The sequence below is a fragment of the Balaenoptera musculus genome, chromosome 4 (assembly GCF_009873245.2).
Source record: "Balaenoptera musculus isolate JJ_BM4_2016_0621 chromosome 4, mBalMus1.pri.v3, whole genome shotgun sequence".
Lineage (NCBI taxonomy): Eukaryota > Metazoa > Chordata > Mammalia > Artiodactyla > Balaenopteridae > Balaenoptera > Balaenoptera musculus.
Window position 1 is genome coordinate 50,810,033 of NC_045788.1, and position 14,411 is coordinate 50,824,443.

The 14,411-nt window shown below is 36.4% G+C and overlaps 1 protein-coding gene across 1 annotated transcript in view; it reads right to left on the bottom strand.

Annotated features, from left to right (window-relative positions):
* SPATA16 (spermatogenesis associated 16) overlaps positions 1 to 14,411 on the bottom strand; it is a 237,058-nt gene that overhangs the window by 63,739 nt on the left and 158,908 nt on the right. The window contains exon 5 of the mRNA XM_036850729.1: positions 3,300 to 3,447. Coding sequence (XP_036706624.1) covers positions 3,300 to 3,447 — 148 coding nt within the window. The remainder of the gene's footprint in view (positions 1 to 3,299; positions 3,448 to 14,411) is intronic.

Below are 14,411 nucleotides of genomic sequence, written 5' to 3' on the forward strand. Positions count from 1 at the left end.
TTACTAGAGTCATATTCTTTCTTAGAAGCAGGTATATTCTAGCACTACCTAGTGTAGTGCCTGGAATATATGTGCTCAATAAATGTTTGATGACTAAATGAATAACTGAATACACCACCCATCTCCATTGTAGATCCTCTTCTTGTCCTGAGGATGCTGGGATTCTGAAGCATGGAGAAAAGGAGAAGAGAAATGGCAGAATAGCATAGCAAGTTGGAGAGAGGACTGAAATGACTTTCAGTCTCCAGTGGAGTAGAGGGGATTTCTAGAGTAAGATCTAGAGCTCTGCATTCTGGCGGGGAGAGGGAATCTTAGAAAGTAGTTCTAGTCTGGGCCAACTTGTGTGGTAGGGGTGGTTGGTGTAAATGTAAAGAAGCATTTACACCAGGAGGTAGCATGGGGAACTCATATAGGTGTCCTTGGGTGACCTAATGTGTCACGTAAATGAGCCCATCAGGTCCTGCTCAAGCCAACAGGTCTGTCTCAGGTTGCACTGGCCATGTAATCTGCAGCTGTGCTAGCCGGCACAAGGCTTCCAAGAGGACTCTTTCCTCACATGCCCATGGGCTTCTTTGGACCCTTGGGTAGGCTCGAGCTCTGTGAAAGTTGAAACCAGACTGGGAAGAGAAGAAAGTCCCGTGGAAAGGGGGAAAAAGCTGGTGAATTTGATTAGATAGTTACTGAAGACAGACTAAATTTTAGAAATGATTGGATGGGATTGAGTCCTTTGGGGGTGGGATAGAATATATTTTTGGCTCTGGACAGACCAAAGATGAATACGTGTAGGTTAAAAACAAAAAGTCTCATGTTTGCACACATTTGCTGTGTGATTGTCCAGTCACACCTGCTGCATGACTATTTGTTGAAATAAATAACTGCATACATTTTTGGCAACACAGAAGCTTCTTAAATAGAAGGCAGATAAAAGGAGTATCCTGGTATTTGGGACGTGCCAGCAAAACAAGGTCACTACCCTTCTAGGCCCTATCTCTCTTTGTGTAACTCACTTTCTAGCTACTGCCTTTGGCTACTGATGCCTGCCCAAATCACCACTCTGCACCTCCTGTGAGAAATATCCAGAAGCTAAAGATCACATTTGACCTGCCCTCTTCCTCACCTTGGAATTACCTGGGGGGAAAGGAAGAGATGCCACTAAGACTTGCCCATATAGTTAGTAATAGTGGTTTCACCGTCGTTCCAGCAATGGCTTTGGAGTGACCCTTTAATCATTTGCAACAGAGACAAATAATGTCATCAGTGTAATAGCCTGTTAGTTCAAAGTACCCATTCTATAGAGCGAAGGACCTAACCACTCCTAATGAAATTTAAAATTTGAGATTGCCTTCACTACCTCCCCTTCTCCTCCAGAAACTCTTTCTTCTCTCTGTTCTCATATAGCACTGGCACACTCCAGCAATTAGTAATTATAAAATGATAGAAACAATCATCAGTAACTTATAATTATCTTCTCTTCCAAAGTATAAGATCCTTTAGCATGAATCATCTTGCCAACAGATCATAATTCATCTTGATAACAGGTTTGATGGAGTTACATGAGATGTGAATCTGGCTCATTAATGTTATTGTTGTTTTTAAACCCTCAGTGGCAACAGTGCTTCCTAAGTATTAATTAATCTTCATGACTTCTCTGTGAAGTAGGTTAAATATAACTAAACTTATTCTACCAGTAGAGAAATTGGCAAACTGGTAATCTCCTCAATGAATCTCTCTTTATTACCAATGGATCTGAGAGTAGATATGGAAATAGCTGAATTGGATTAATTTTCCATGATACTAGATTGACATAACTTTTGTGTGGTATTGATTCCCCTCTCTGCCCCCCCGCCCAAACCCTTGAAGATATCCATAACAAAATGATAAATGATTTATAACAATTAGCGAAAATTGTGAGTTCTGAAACATTTTTATCTACTTCCTTATAAAATGCTGGAAAATCAGCATCAGTGTTCATTATAGCATGCATGTGATTTCTTCTCTTCCCTTTCTCTGCCTTTAAATTTTCATTGTTCCTTAGGGATTCACTATTTAATCATCCCTAGTTATATTTTAAAAATATATTTCTTCTGAAGAGCTTGAAGCATTGTGGAAGAAATAAGGATTCCATAGGACCTAAATTTAATGCTTCCGTCACATCTCGGCTTCTATCAGATGGAAATAGTGTAGTTCAATGCGAGGATATGGGTTCAAATCCAAGGCCTGCTGCCACTGATTTTCTGATTTGCTGTGTATCTTTGGAAAAACTGTTTTCTCTGGTAGCTGTTTTCTCATTTCTAAATGAGAATCATCTTACTCACTTCTTAAGTTATGGGAGTAACAAGAGATAATGAATGTAGAGTGCCTGGTACCTTAAAAGTGATCACTAGTGGAGTATATTATTAATCATATAAATCAGTGACTTGGCCTCAAAACGCTGACAAAAGGAATGCAGGGGCCTTAACAGGAGGATGTGATACTAGATGTGTGTATTTAGAGATTTTGCTTAATATGGTAGTCATTGCTGATTGTTAATTTATTTATTTTGAAAGTAACAAAATACTCTTTAATATTGTTTTGACTCAGTGATTTAAAGACAGTAAAACAGAAACAACAAAAGCTTTTGACAACTCTTAGTATCCTAAATAACTGGAAATCTCCATCTCCATTAGAGATTGGCTCAATTTAGTACAAGAAAATTCTTGTCTTAATTCAGAATAACACTTGGAACATGGTAGATAGTAAAAAAGTATTTGGAATGAATGAATGAAAGCAAGTGGCTTCCAAAGACAAAAAGAGGAAAAAAGGACACCACTAGTGTTGTGTTCTCTGTGTACACTTGGCTGGCTATCCAGATCTCACTTGGATACCAGTGGCCCAAGAACATAAAAAAAGAGGGACGTTTGAGGTGTGAGATAGATGGAGGAAGGAAAGTAGAGATAGCAGGGATTGGAGAAAAAAAATCCATATTCAGGAAAATACTATAATCACCTAGTTTACTGATGAAGTATATGGGGAAAGGTGATATTTTACTACAGGTTATTCTTTCATTTTTTATAATCTTAGAGTTTCTAGGTTTTACCTCTCCTCTTAAAAAAAGAAACATGATGGCACAAGGAATATTATGCTAGACCTATAGGGCTAGCTCTACTTAAAACCTTAAAATAACTTTTCATTTCAACTCATCAGATTAAAAAAAAAAATCCCTAAAATTGAAATAATCAACAAAAAATCAGAAACATCCCTGTATTTGTTTTTTATGGAAATAAGTTGTCAGCTGATGCTTTGAAGATATTGAATCTTACCTGTGTAGATATATTTCACATATGCAGGGTGAGTTTTTATGAAAACCTCTTTTACTTTTTCTGTTTTATCAGCTCTGATTTTTGTTGCAAATGGTGTGTACATAACTGAGAAAGATTCCGCCCTGGTGATGGCTTCTTCAATCATGGCCTGAGAGGAAGCAAACAACCCATTTGGCCTCAATAACAATACGTGACTTTAAGAATATAAAAAAAATATGATTACCTTTATGGATGATTTAAAAATCTATATACTGTACTGCAAAGATAACATATTTTGGTCTTGAATATTCATTAGAATGAACTTTTAATTAGTTCTGGAAATGCTATTTCATATTAAGAAAACCAATTAAATGAAGAAAGTTTGTAAACAGACACCTCTAAACTGGGCTTGCTTTAAGATAAAAATAAAAATCCTATTTTCTGAGGTGTCATTTTTAACTTGATCTTAAAAATCAAATTCTTCAGTCTAACATAATTATCTTATGAACAGACACTGATGAGCAATTTTACTTTAAAAAATTAATTAAAATATCTAGATTTAAGTATTGTCTATAAATAACATGACAAACTAGACAAACTGTATATTTTTCTTCTTCCAATACATGGCAAAGCCTTTTGGAATTTAAAAAAAAAAAAAAAACTTTCTCAACTTCCTCCTAGCAAAGCTTTCCTTCCCTCCAGATCACAAGAGCCATTTGAGATGGATTCAGCTATTTAGGAATTTCTTTAAATTTTCTTTGTTCATGCAAGATACCATTCTTCATAAAGCCTGCCATCACCCTGAGCTTCCTGCTTTAACTAGGTCCATTACTATTTGAAACAGACCAAAAGGAAAGTTATGTGAAGTTTTAAAAGGAATTTATTCCTTTCCTACAACTTTTCCTTCTAACAAGACTTGAACATTGAATAGAAAGTAGAAATGTCTATAGTTATCTCATTTTTCTGAAAATAGCATAAAAGAATATTATAAAAATCCATATTTAGTTATAGGAATAATTTTTTCCCTGACAACTAAAAGTTGTATACAACCAATAAGGAAAAATAATAGATTTGAAGTTTCCAACAAAGAAAAATCATTTAACAAACAGCAATTTATATTATTACTGGTATAGTATATTGTAAACAAGTTTTAGACTAATATTAGCAGCAATAAGGAGTTGATTTTAAACTGAGAAACTGAATTTCAATTGTTGATTGCCTACTTCATTCCTCAGTGACTTCAAATGACCCCTATGATCAATTTTTTAATTTACAATTTTTAAAAAAAAATTTCTTCTAGAAACATTTTAATAAAAATTGGCCATTTCCAAGAAATACCCACTGCATGCCCACCAATAAAAGGGAACCATAACAAAACAGAAAATTTACCATATGGCTATGATTTAAAGAAAAATAACTAGTGCACACTCATGCACACCAGCGAAGTCCAATATTAAAGTCACATTCTTTCTTATGGGCTATGATTAGGATTCTGAGTAGACACTGAAATAAAACTTAATACAAATGCTGAACTATTCAGGTCAAAGGACCTCTAAAGAAGCATCTGTCCTCAAAGGGATTCCAGTTTTAATTTACAATTTAAATTTGGTGTGGGACAAATTTCTGAATGGCTGAGGGAAAGAACTTATATTGTCCACAACGCTGTCCTTTCCAGGTTTGAGGAACTAGAAGGGAAAGAATATGATTGTGATGCCAAACCTGGAGCCAGCACTTAGATGGAAGTAGCCAGGGATTATGCAGCAGTGGATTCTGAGGATGCAGCAGGTCTGGGTGCTGAGCCCTGGATGCTACTATGAAAGGCCAACTGCGGCAATGCAGGCAGCAGGTCTGGAATTCAGAGATGTGGATTAAGAACTCAGGCTGTTTAGGTACCAGGTTCTGGTCCTCCAACAGAAAGTAAAGATCCTTTATATTGAGTAGAAGAATGTTTTCTCCAGCTTGGTGCTTCATTGTTCATTGCTGGAACATGGAATACGCTAGAATACGTTCATTGCTGGGACCAATCCTGGGATGGCCTGTCCAGACCAAAAAAGTAAGTAGCTGTACCTGGATTCGTGTGGAGTGAGGTGCTGAAGAAGGGAGCTGTTCTAGACCTCAGTTCTAAGGTCTTGATCTGACTTTGCTGCATTTTGTAAGCTGTTAGTTCCTGTATGAGTTTGCTAGGGCTGTCCTAACAAAGTTTCACAGACTGGGTGGCTTAAATAACAGAAATTTATTTTCTCATAGTTCCAGAGGCTAGAAGTCTGAGATCCAGGTGTCTGCAGGGTTGATTTCTTCTTAGGCCTCTCTCCTTGGCTTGTAGATGGCCAGGTACCTTCTCCTGTGTCTTCACATGGGTTTCCCTCTGGGTGTGTCTGTATTCTAATCTCCTCTTCTTATAAGAACACCAGTCATACTGGATTAAATCCCACTTAAAGACCTCATTTTAACTTAATTACCTCTTTAAAGACCCTATTTGCAAATACAATCACAATCTACAGCCTGGGGTTAGGACTTCAGGATATGAATTTTGCGGGGGGACGTGATTCAGCCCATAACACTTCCTAACATCCAAATAGCTTTCCTTGTGATCTTTCTGAATATCTTGGTGAAGATATTTTGCTTTAAATTCTGGATCAAAAAATTTAGTGAAGGTATTTAATCCTCTAGTTTGCTTCCAGAAAGGTATTAACAGTATCCCAGTAAGGCCAGGACAGAAGAAAACACTCTCTGCATCCCATTTCTTTTCCAACTGCTGGCAGCTTAAGTAACTGCTGGCAGGGTAGCTTTGCTAAGCCATCACACAGCAGGACAGGAAAACTCATGCCCAAGAGCCTACACTAGGCTTTTTTTTTTTTGCAAGTGGCTGAAGTGTGGTTTTTGTGTGGCAGCTTGATCTGCTTGTTTAAGGCATTGTGCTCTTGGCTTGATGCTCAAGGCATGGCATTCAGGCTTTCACAGGGCTCTCTACTCAGGAGGGTATGTGCTAGAGCATGGCCTCCCTCTAGAGCTCCCCACTCAGAGCCAGTAGAAATGGGGTTCTTTTGTGGCTTCTGCCCTCCATCTTGAAGATGAGTAAGGAAGTGGGTGAGTGAGCAGAGTGTGTATGCAAGAATAAGAATTGGACTTTCAATGGAGATACTTTCTCAAAGGAAATTATTAGAGCCCCAAGAAGAAATATTGTGAAGTAATTTTAAATATACATATTTAAACTTTTAAATTGCATTTTAAATATAAATATACAGATATATAACATTTCTGGTACTTTATTGAATGACTCATTTGTGAAGCAATCTAGAAAATATTTAGCTTTAATATATTATTACTGTAATTATAAATATTATAATTATTATTATTTAAAATAGTGGGAATTTTTGACGGTTTTTGGTTGGACACCAAAATATCAGGTTTTCATTTTGTGATGGTAATAATTTGATAATTTAGAATTGGACTTGTCTTTCATGAGCAGTCTATGTCCATTTTTTAAAAATGTATTTTATTGAAGTATAGTTGATTTACAATGTTGTGTTAATTTCTGCTGTACAGCAAAGTGATTCAGTTATACATATATATTTATATATATATATACACATTTTTTTCATATTCTTTTCCACTCTGGTTTATCACAGGATATGGAATATAGTTCCCTGTGCTGTACAGTAGGACCTTGCTGTTTATCCATTCGGTATATAATAGTTTGTGCCTGCTAATCCCAAACTCCCAGTCCATCCCTCCCCCCAACCGCCTCGCCCTGGCAACCACAAGTGTGTTCTTTATGTCTGTGAGTCTGTTTCTGTTTTGTAGATAAGTTCATTTGTGTCATATTTTAGATTTCACATATAAGTGATATCATATGGTGTTTGTCTTTCTCTTTCTGAGTTACTTCACTTAGTATGATAATCTCTAGGTCCATCCACGTTGCTGTAAATGGTATTATTTCATTCTTTTTTATGGCTGAGTAGTATTCCATTGTATAATATGTACCACATCTTCTTTATCCATTCATCTGTTGATGGACATTTAGGTTGTTTCCATGTCTTGGCTGTTGTGAATAGTGCTGCTATGAACATAGGGGTGCATGTATCTTTTTGAATTATAGTTTTGTCTGGATATATGCCCACGAGTGGAATTGCTGGATCATATGGCAACTTCATTTTTAGTTTTTTGAGGAACCTCCATACTGTTTTCCACCAATTTACATTTCCACCAACAATGTAGGAGGGTTCCCTTTCCTCCACACCCCCTCCAGTATTTGTTGTTTGTAGATTTTTAATGATTCATGAACAGTCTAATATGTGCAAATTGAAGATTTTAAATTTAACGATTTTTAAAAACTGAGATATTTTGTAAGAATGATAGATATTAAAATATAAATTTTAATTTACTTTTTACTATCAGTCAAAGATTTTCTTTTGAAAATCTTTGAAAATAAAGAGAACAGATGAGAAATTGCAGCTTGTAAAAAAGTAAGCTTCACTGAAAATGAAGGCAGATTTCAAATGATAGTTTTTAACTTGACAAAAATTTTCTGCAACTGAGTCATTCTTTCCCAATGTGTGAGTTTCTCTGGTGTCAATAAATGTTGCAAGTGTGCAGAGAATGGGGAAAACAATCAGTTCAGGTGTCCTGTTGTTAAGTGTACATTGCTATTAATTATGCTTTCTTTGCTGCTACACAAAGAAGAGCTTTGAAATTAGGTGTTTACATTTGCAAGTCCTAATAACTCTCTATTGTTATTCTCCTGCTAGCAAGTTTTAAACCTTATAGTTACATAAACCAAGAGTGTCTGTGGGCAGCTCATTTCCTCTACAAACAGTAACATAATAATTTCTACTTACACTTCAGCTAAGCAAAAAAGAGCCCTTTGCTACCTCAGAAATCAACTTGCCTAGGATAATTGTAAACCAGGAAAGACTGGGAGAGACCAGGGAGAGAGCTACTCCATTAAGAGTAAAGGAAAAGCAAAGTAGAGGGAAAAGATGACTTCTAAACCAAAGGGGTTGATTCTTCCTGGTGAATTTTTAAGAGCACCCAAAGTTCTCAGGATAAATCTTGCAGTAACCATAAACCTCAAACATTTCCAGGATGACAGGATCATGAAATTTTTTTCCCCCTATCTTTTTGCTGGAGGATTTGGATAAATTGTAACTTTTAACAATGTGTCCAATGATGGTGAATCAGTAACTAGAATTCCTGTTATCACTAATTAGAAAATGTGATAAAATTATTATATATTATTATCAAATTATTCCTTTAATGCCCCCGGTATCCGGGTTGACCATAATTGCAGTAAATTTCTTTACTTACAAGATTAGATCTGGAAGCAACCTTGGGAATTTTCCAGCTCAATTCACTGAATTGCAGATGACTTAAGTGACTTGGAGAGGCATAAGTGACTTTTCTAAGAATAAACAGCTTTTTAATTTTATGGAATTTAGAATTAGGGTCTCAAATATTATATTTCACTTTCTCTTTGGAAAATTATGTTTTTACCTCCTGGGCTTTACCCTCCTGTTTAAAAACAGTCATAATAAATATCATTTTAAATTCTGAAGTATTTAATTTAGTTTTGCAGTATGTGCGAGTGCTACAGAATTTTAGAACAATTTTATAATATATATATATGTGTGCATGTATACACACACACACACACACACACACACACACACACACACACACACACACACACACACACATACACATATATATATATATCCTGGACACGTGGTTAGGCAGTTTCCCTTGCAGTTAGGTGTGGCCATGTGGTTGAGTGAAGGCCAATTTGTAGGCAGGAGTGATACTCTTTCCAGGCTTAGCCCATAAAACCCTGCCTAGAATAGAAACCTCTTCTATTTCCTTTCCTTATCAGCTGCCTAGAGAGGAAGACTCCCAGGATGTGGAGGAAGATTGAGCTACAGGATGGAAGGAGTATGGGTTCTCCTGTTGCTGACTGGAGGAGAACCAACCAGGAACACCCACATTGGACTATACTGTGAGTGAGAAATCAACGTTTATTGTTTTAAGTTACTGAAATTTTGGAGTTGTTTGTTGTAGTAGTTAGTCTACCCTAGTATACAATAATAAAGGAAAATTGGAATCTCTCTCATAATCCATTTTTTTTTCTACTAAGCCTTATGTGTTATAAAAAAAGTAAAGAAAAAAAAGCTACTTTAAGATAAAATAACTTTTCATTTAGCAGTGTGATAAATGTTTTTATATATCCTACCCTTTATTCCTCCTAAAGTCCATCTAAGTAAGTATTCCTAGTGGACGAATATGATTGTATTGTTTTATCTTCAGAATTGACATTATTAGATTCAAAGGAAGCAGTGCTATACTTGAAAGCTATAAATGATTGAATGGGAACCTTTAGCCCTTAGTGGTTAATATGGCTCTTTGTTATTATATTAATAATGATGAAAATTTGAATGATACCTAGAATTTTCTAGAAAATGGAAAAATAAAATTTTTGAGCAATATTTTTCAAACTTAATCCCTTTGAATATATATAGATTTAATTAGAAAGATTTCAATTTTCTTGAAATTTAGATTTAACCTAAAGAGCAGATTTTCCTAAGGAGCAGAATATCTTACCTTGAGACTTACCTATAAACGTCTTCATAGTATCATTTATGAAATAGCCTGGATTGACATTTTTATGATAATTTTATTAATATAGTGATATGTCAGAATACAATATGTAATAATTGATTGTTTGCCCCTGCCTTGATAATCAACATTTTAATGCTGAAATATTTCCTTGGATTTATGAGAGTTCTTTTATTAAACAACCTTCACTGTAAGTTCCATATTTTTCTAATATAAAGGAATATTTGGCAGCTTTTCCATTGCATTTATTAGCCCAGTGATATGAAAGTTATAAATATTGTCATGCAGTGTAAATCAAGGTATTTAAATTTTTATTTGCATTTTCTGAAAATTACCAAATATTCTATGGACAGGTTACTTGTACGAAGGTAAGCAAATTTTTATATAGCTGTTTTGAATTCTCTACTTTGCAACCTGTCCTGTTTAAAACAGTCACAATAAATACCATTTTAAATTCTAAAGTATTTAATTTACCTTAGTTTTGCAGTGTATAGAGTATTATAGAATTTTAGAACATATATATATATACCACATATTGTGTGTGGGTGTGTGTATGTGTATGTACTCCACTGTTCACTCGCCAATGAGGTTAGGGCTAAGGTTTTGATTATATATGATGCTTCCATTAGCTGAATAACTTCAGCATTTAATGCCCAAAATTTACCCTGTGTTAATTTTTAATCATTTAGATTTTGTAGCAGGATTTTATTTCCATGCCCCTTCAGCATGGAACTAAAGAGATGGAAGGGACCTAAGATATTATTTTAAAATCACTCAACTTTATAATCAGGAAACTGAGGATTGTTAGTTCTGGTGACTCACTTGAGGTCACAAAATTAGAGATGGAAGCAAGACAAGAACACAAGTCTCTTGAACCAATGCTCTCTCTTACATTGAGAGAGTTTTCATCTTTGTAATTAGATTGTTTCCTAGAAGTATAAGATCAAGTATTAGTTTCCATTTTCTTTTTTCATGACTGTCTAATTCCTGTCTTCAGAGACAAGGAGAATTTGACTCTAATGCTAACAAAGAAACAAATGGACCACATCAAAACTAAACCAGGTCAAGATCCTCTTCACAACAATAATCCTAACACAAAAGAGAATATTTATCCTTCACTCCTACTGGCCATAAGAAGACTGTTTTGTCCACCAACCGCTCATAAGATTTAGGATATGCTATCAATTAGCATGCCTCTCTCAAAGAGAAACATTTACAAAAATTAAATGAAAGGCTTCTTGATGGAGGAAGTTAATAATGTGCTTGGGTTGGTCTAACTTATTTAATGGCAAAGCACATATAATTTGGAAATAGAATATAAAATATGTTCTTGTTCTAAAGACCCTGAATAATTTTCTGCTTGCACATTGGAGAAACACTAGCTGATAGAGACTCAGAGCTACAAGTGTGGGTTTCAGCAGCCTCCAGACTCTTTAGGATGCCACAGAGCTTTTATTCTTGATGACTTAAAATGGATCACCAAAAGGTATCACAGGAATACATAGCTGTATTACCAGTAATTATTTCATAAGCACAACTGGGTATTGCTAACAAGCTTCAGCCCGTGTTCAGTGGTAAATGCCAACACAGTTTAGGACCCTTTTTGTTGTGGTTGTTGTGTGTTTCATCTCTATACTTTGTTTAGTTACCTGAAAGTAGATATTCCTTTTGCTAACGGTATGTATGTTGTTTTCTGATTGTATTTCTTTTTCTTTTATATTTTACTTATTTATTTATTTTTAATTTTTTTTTTTTTGGCTGCGTCGGGTCTTAACTGCTGCACGCAGGATCTTCGTGGAGGCATGCGGGATCTTTCCTTGCGGCGCATGGGGTTCTCTGTAGTCGCGGCGTGTGGGTTGTCTCTTCTCTAGTTGTGGCGTGCAGGCTCCAGTGCGCATGGGCTCTGTAGTTTGCAGCACGCGGGCTCTCTCATTGAGGCGCGTGAGATCAGTAGTTGTAGCACGCGGGCTTAGCTGCGCTGTGGCATGTGGGAACGTAGTTCCCTGACCAGGGATGGAATCCGTGTCACCTGCACTGGAAGGTAGATTCTCTACCGCTGGACGACGAGGGAAGTCCCTGACTGTATTTCTTGACTGGTGGTCTTAGGGTGTGGATGGCTGGCCCCCACAGCATGGTAAGATTGGGACAAGAACTGGGTTCCCAGGCTTGTACTGCTTCTTCTACCAAGAATCTGTTTTATCTCTCGGGCTGCTATGCAAGACAACTTTGAGTGGAAAAGTCAAGGATGCCCTTGAAAAAAGTGTATATTGTAGAAGAAGTTGAAAGAATCCTAGGATGTTTAATATGAAGACAAGACATAGGTTGTATGAACTGACTCTGTCACCAGAGAGCAACCTGCTCTTGCACTCTACCTATGTAGATTTTGTTTAATTCATTGATAAATCTGGAAAACTCATTTATTAATTGTGTTCACTGGACATTGGCTAAGTGCTATAAATAAATTCTGTTTATTTGTTAAGGCAACACTGGAAAACAAGCATTATTATCTCACGTTACAGATGAGAAAACCTCAGTGAGAATCACCTCACACCGGTCAGAATGGCCATTATCAAAAAATCTAGAAACAATAAATGCTGGAAAGGGTGTGGTGAAAAAGGAACCCTCCTGCACTGTTGATGAGGATGTAAATTGATACAGCCACTATGGAGAACAGTATGGAGGTTCCTTAAAAAACTAAAAATAGAACTACCATATGACCCAGCAATCCCACTACTGGTCATATACCCTGAGAAAACCATGATTCAAAAAGAGACATGTACCACAATGTTCATTGCAGCACTATTTACAATAGCCAGGACATGGAAGCAACCTAAATGTCCATCAACAGATGAATCGATAAAGAAGATGTGGCACATATATACAATGGAATATTACTCAGCCATAAAATGAAACGAAATTGAGTTATTTGTAGTGAGGTGGATGGACCTAGAGTCTGTCATACAGAGTGAAGTAAGTCAGAAAGAGAAAAATAAATACCATATGCTCACACATATATATGGAATCTAAAAAAAAAAAAAAAGGTACTGATGAACCTAGTGGCAGGGCAGGAGTAAAGACGTAGACATAGAGAATGGACTTGAGGACACGGTGGGGAAGGGGGAAGCTGGGGTGAAGTGAGAGTAGCATCGACATATATACACTACCGAATGTAAAATAGATAGCTAGTGGGAAGCAGCTGCGTAGCACAGGGAGATCAGCTCGGTGCTTTGTGACCACCTAGAGGGGTGGGATAGGGAGGGTGGGAGGGAGGCTCAAGAGGGAGGGGATATGGGTATATATGTATGCATTTGGCTGATTCACTTTGTTGTACCACAGAAACTAACACAGTATTGTGAAGCAATTATACTCCAATAAAGATCTATTAGAAAAAAGATCAGTGAGGAAAATACAATCATATGACTTCAAGAAAAGAGGAGAATTTATTTTTAATTGGTGTGCAATACCATCAAAAAGATGGCTGAATATAAATAAAAACATTAAAAGCTTTGACCTTCACAGATTATCTTATACCTGGGTGGGTGAACACAGCTTAAAAAATTTCATAAGTTCATGGAATAGTTATTCCACATCTCCAACTGCTAAAAAAAAGTGACCTCAATTTATCAGCAAGCTTTTAAATCAATAACCCATAAGTATCTGTGGGAAATATGAAAGATAACCATAAACCCCTCTAAATTTGGTTTTGCTCATAACAATTTTTGATTTTTGGATGCAAACAAAAACAAAGAAGGAATCAACATGTTCACAAATTTGAACTGGAAGGCAAAGCCTCTATGTATCAATAAATAAAATAACCTCATGGCAACCGAGCAGAATAGCCACAGGACTTCTGGGAATCAAATAGTTATACCTAAATTTGTTCAGGTAAAAGAAGGCCCAAATTGCCTTAGATCTCTGAAACCCACATCATTCTCAAATGAAGGAAAATGAAAAGAAATTTAGAGGTTACTTTTTTTTTTCTCCCGTAAGAACTGTCAGAAACCCAAAAAACTTTTTAGGAGGGAAAAAAAGAAAAGGAAAAGCTGACTCTGTTTAATCGCCTGTGGATATTACTGCAAAAGCAAACCAGCACCATGAAAAAGATACACACACACACACACACACACACACACATATATTTCTGAAGAAGAGTACTAAGTAAATATTTCTTCGGGAGTGGCTGAGGATTAATTTTCTTGCTTGATATGATGTCACTCTTTTCGAAGGAGCTTGAATTATCAACTTGCAGATAGATAGGGCTGATGTACAAGTGAAGTGTGCTGCCCCCTGCAGGGCACATTCTGAGGCTCTGTCTCCACATTCTTGTATGATCAGGATGCCTGACTTGTTTTAGCAGGAGACAAAGCTGTTTATTTCTCAGTGAGAATTAGGGTTTTAAAGGCACACAACCTCCGAAGAGGTGGCACTTTGACTAGAATTCACACTGAGGTGAAGTAATTGAGTGTTTGGCTCAGTTTTCAAAGAAGGCTTTGCCTCTTCACATGTACATGTGGGACTGAGGAG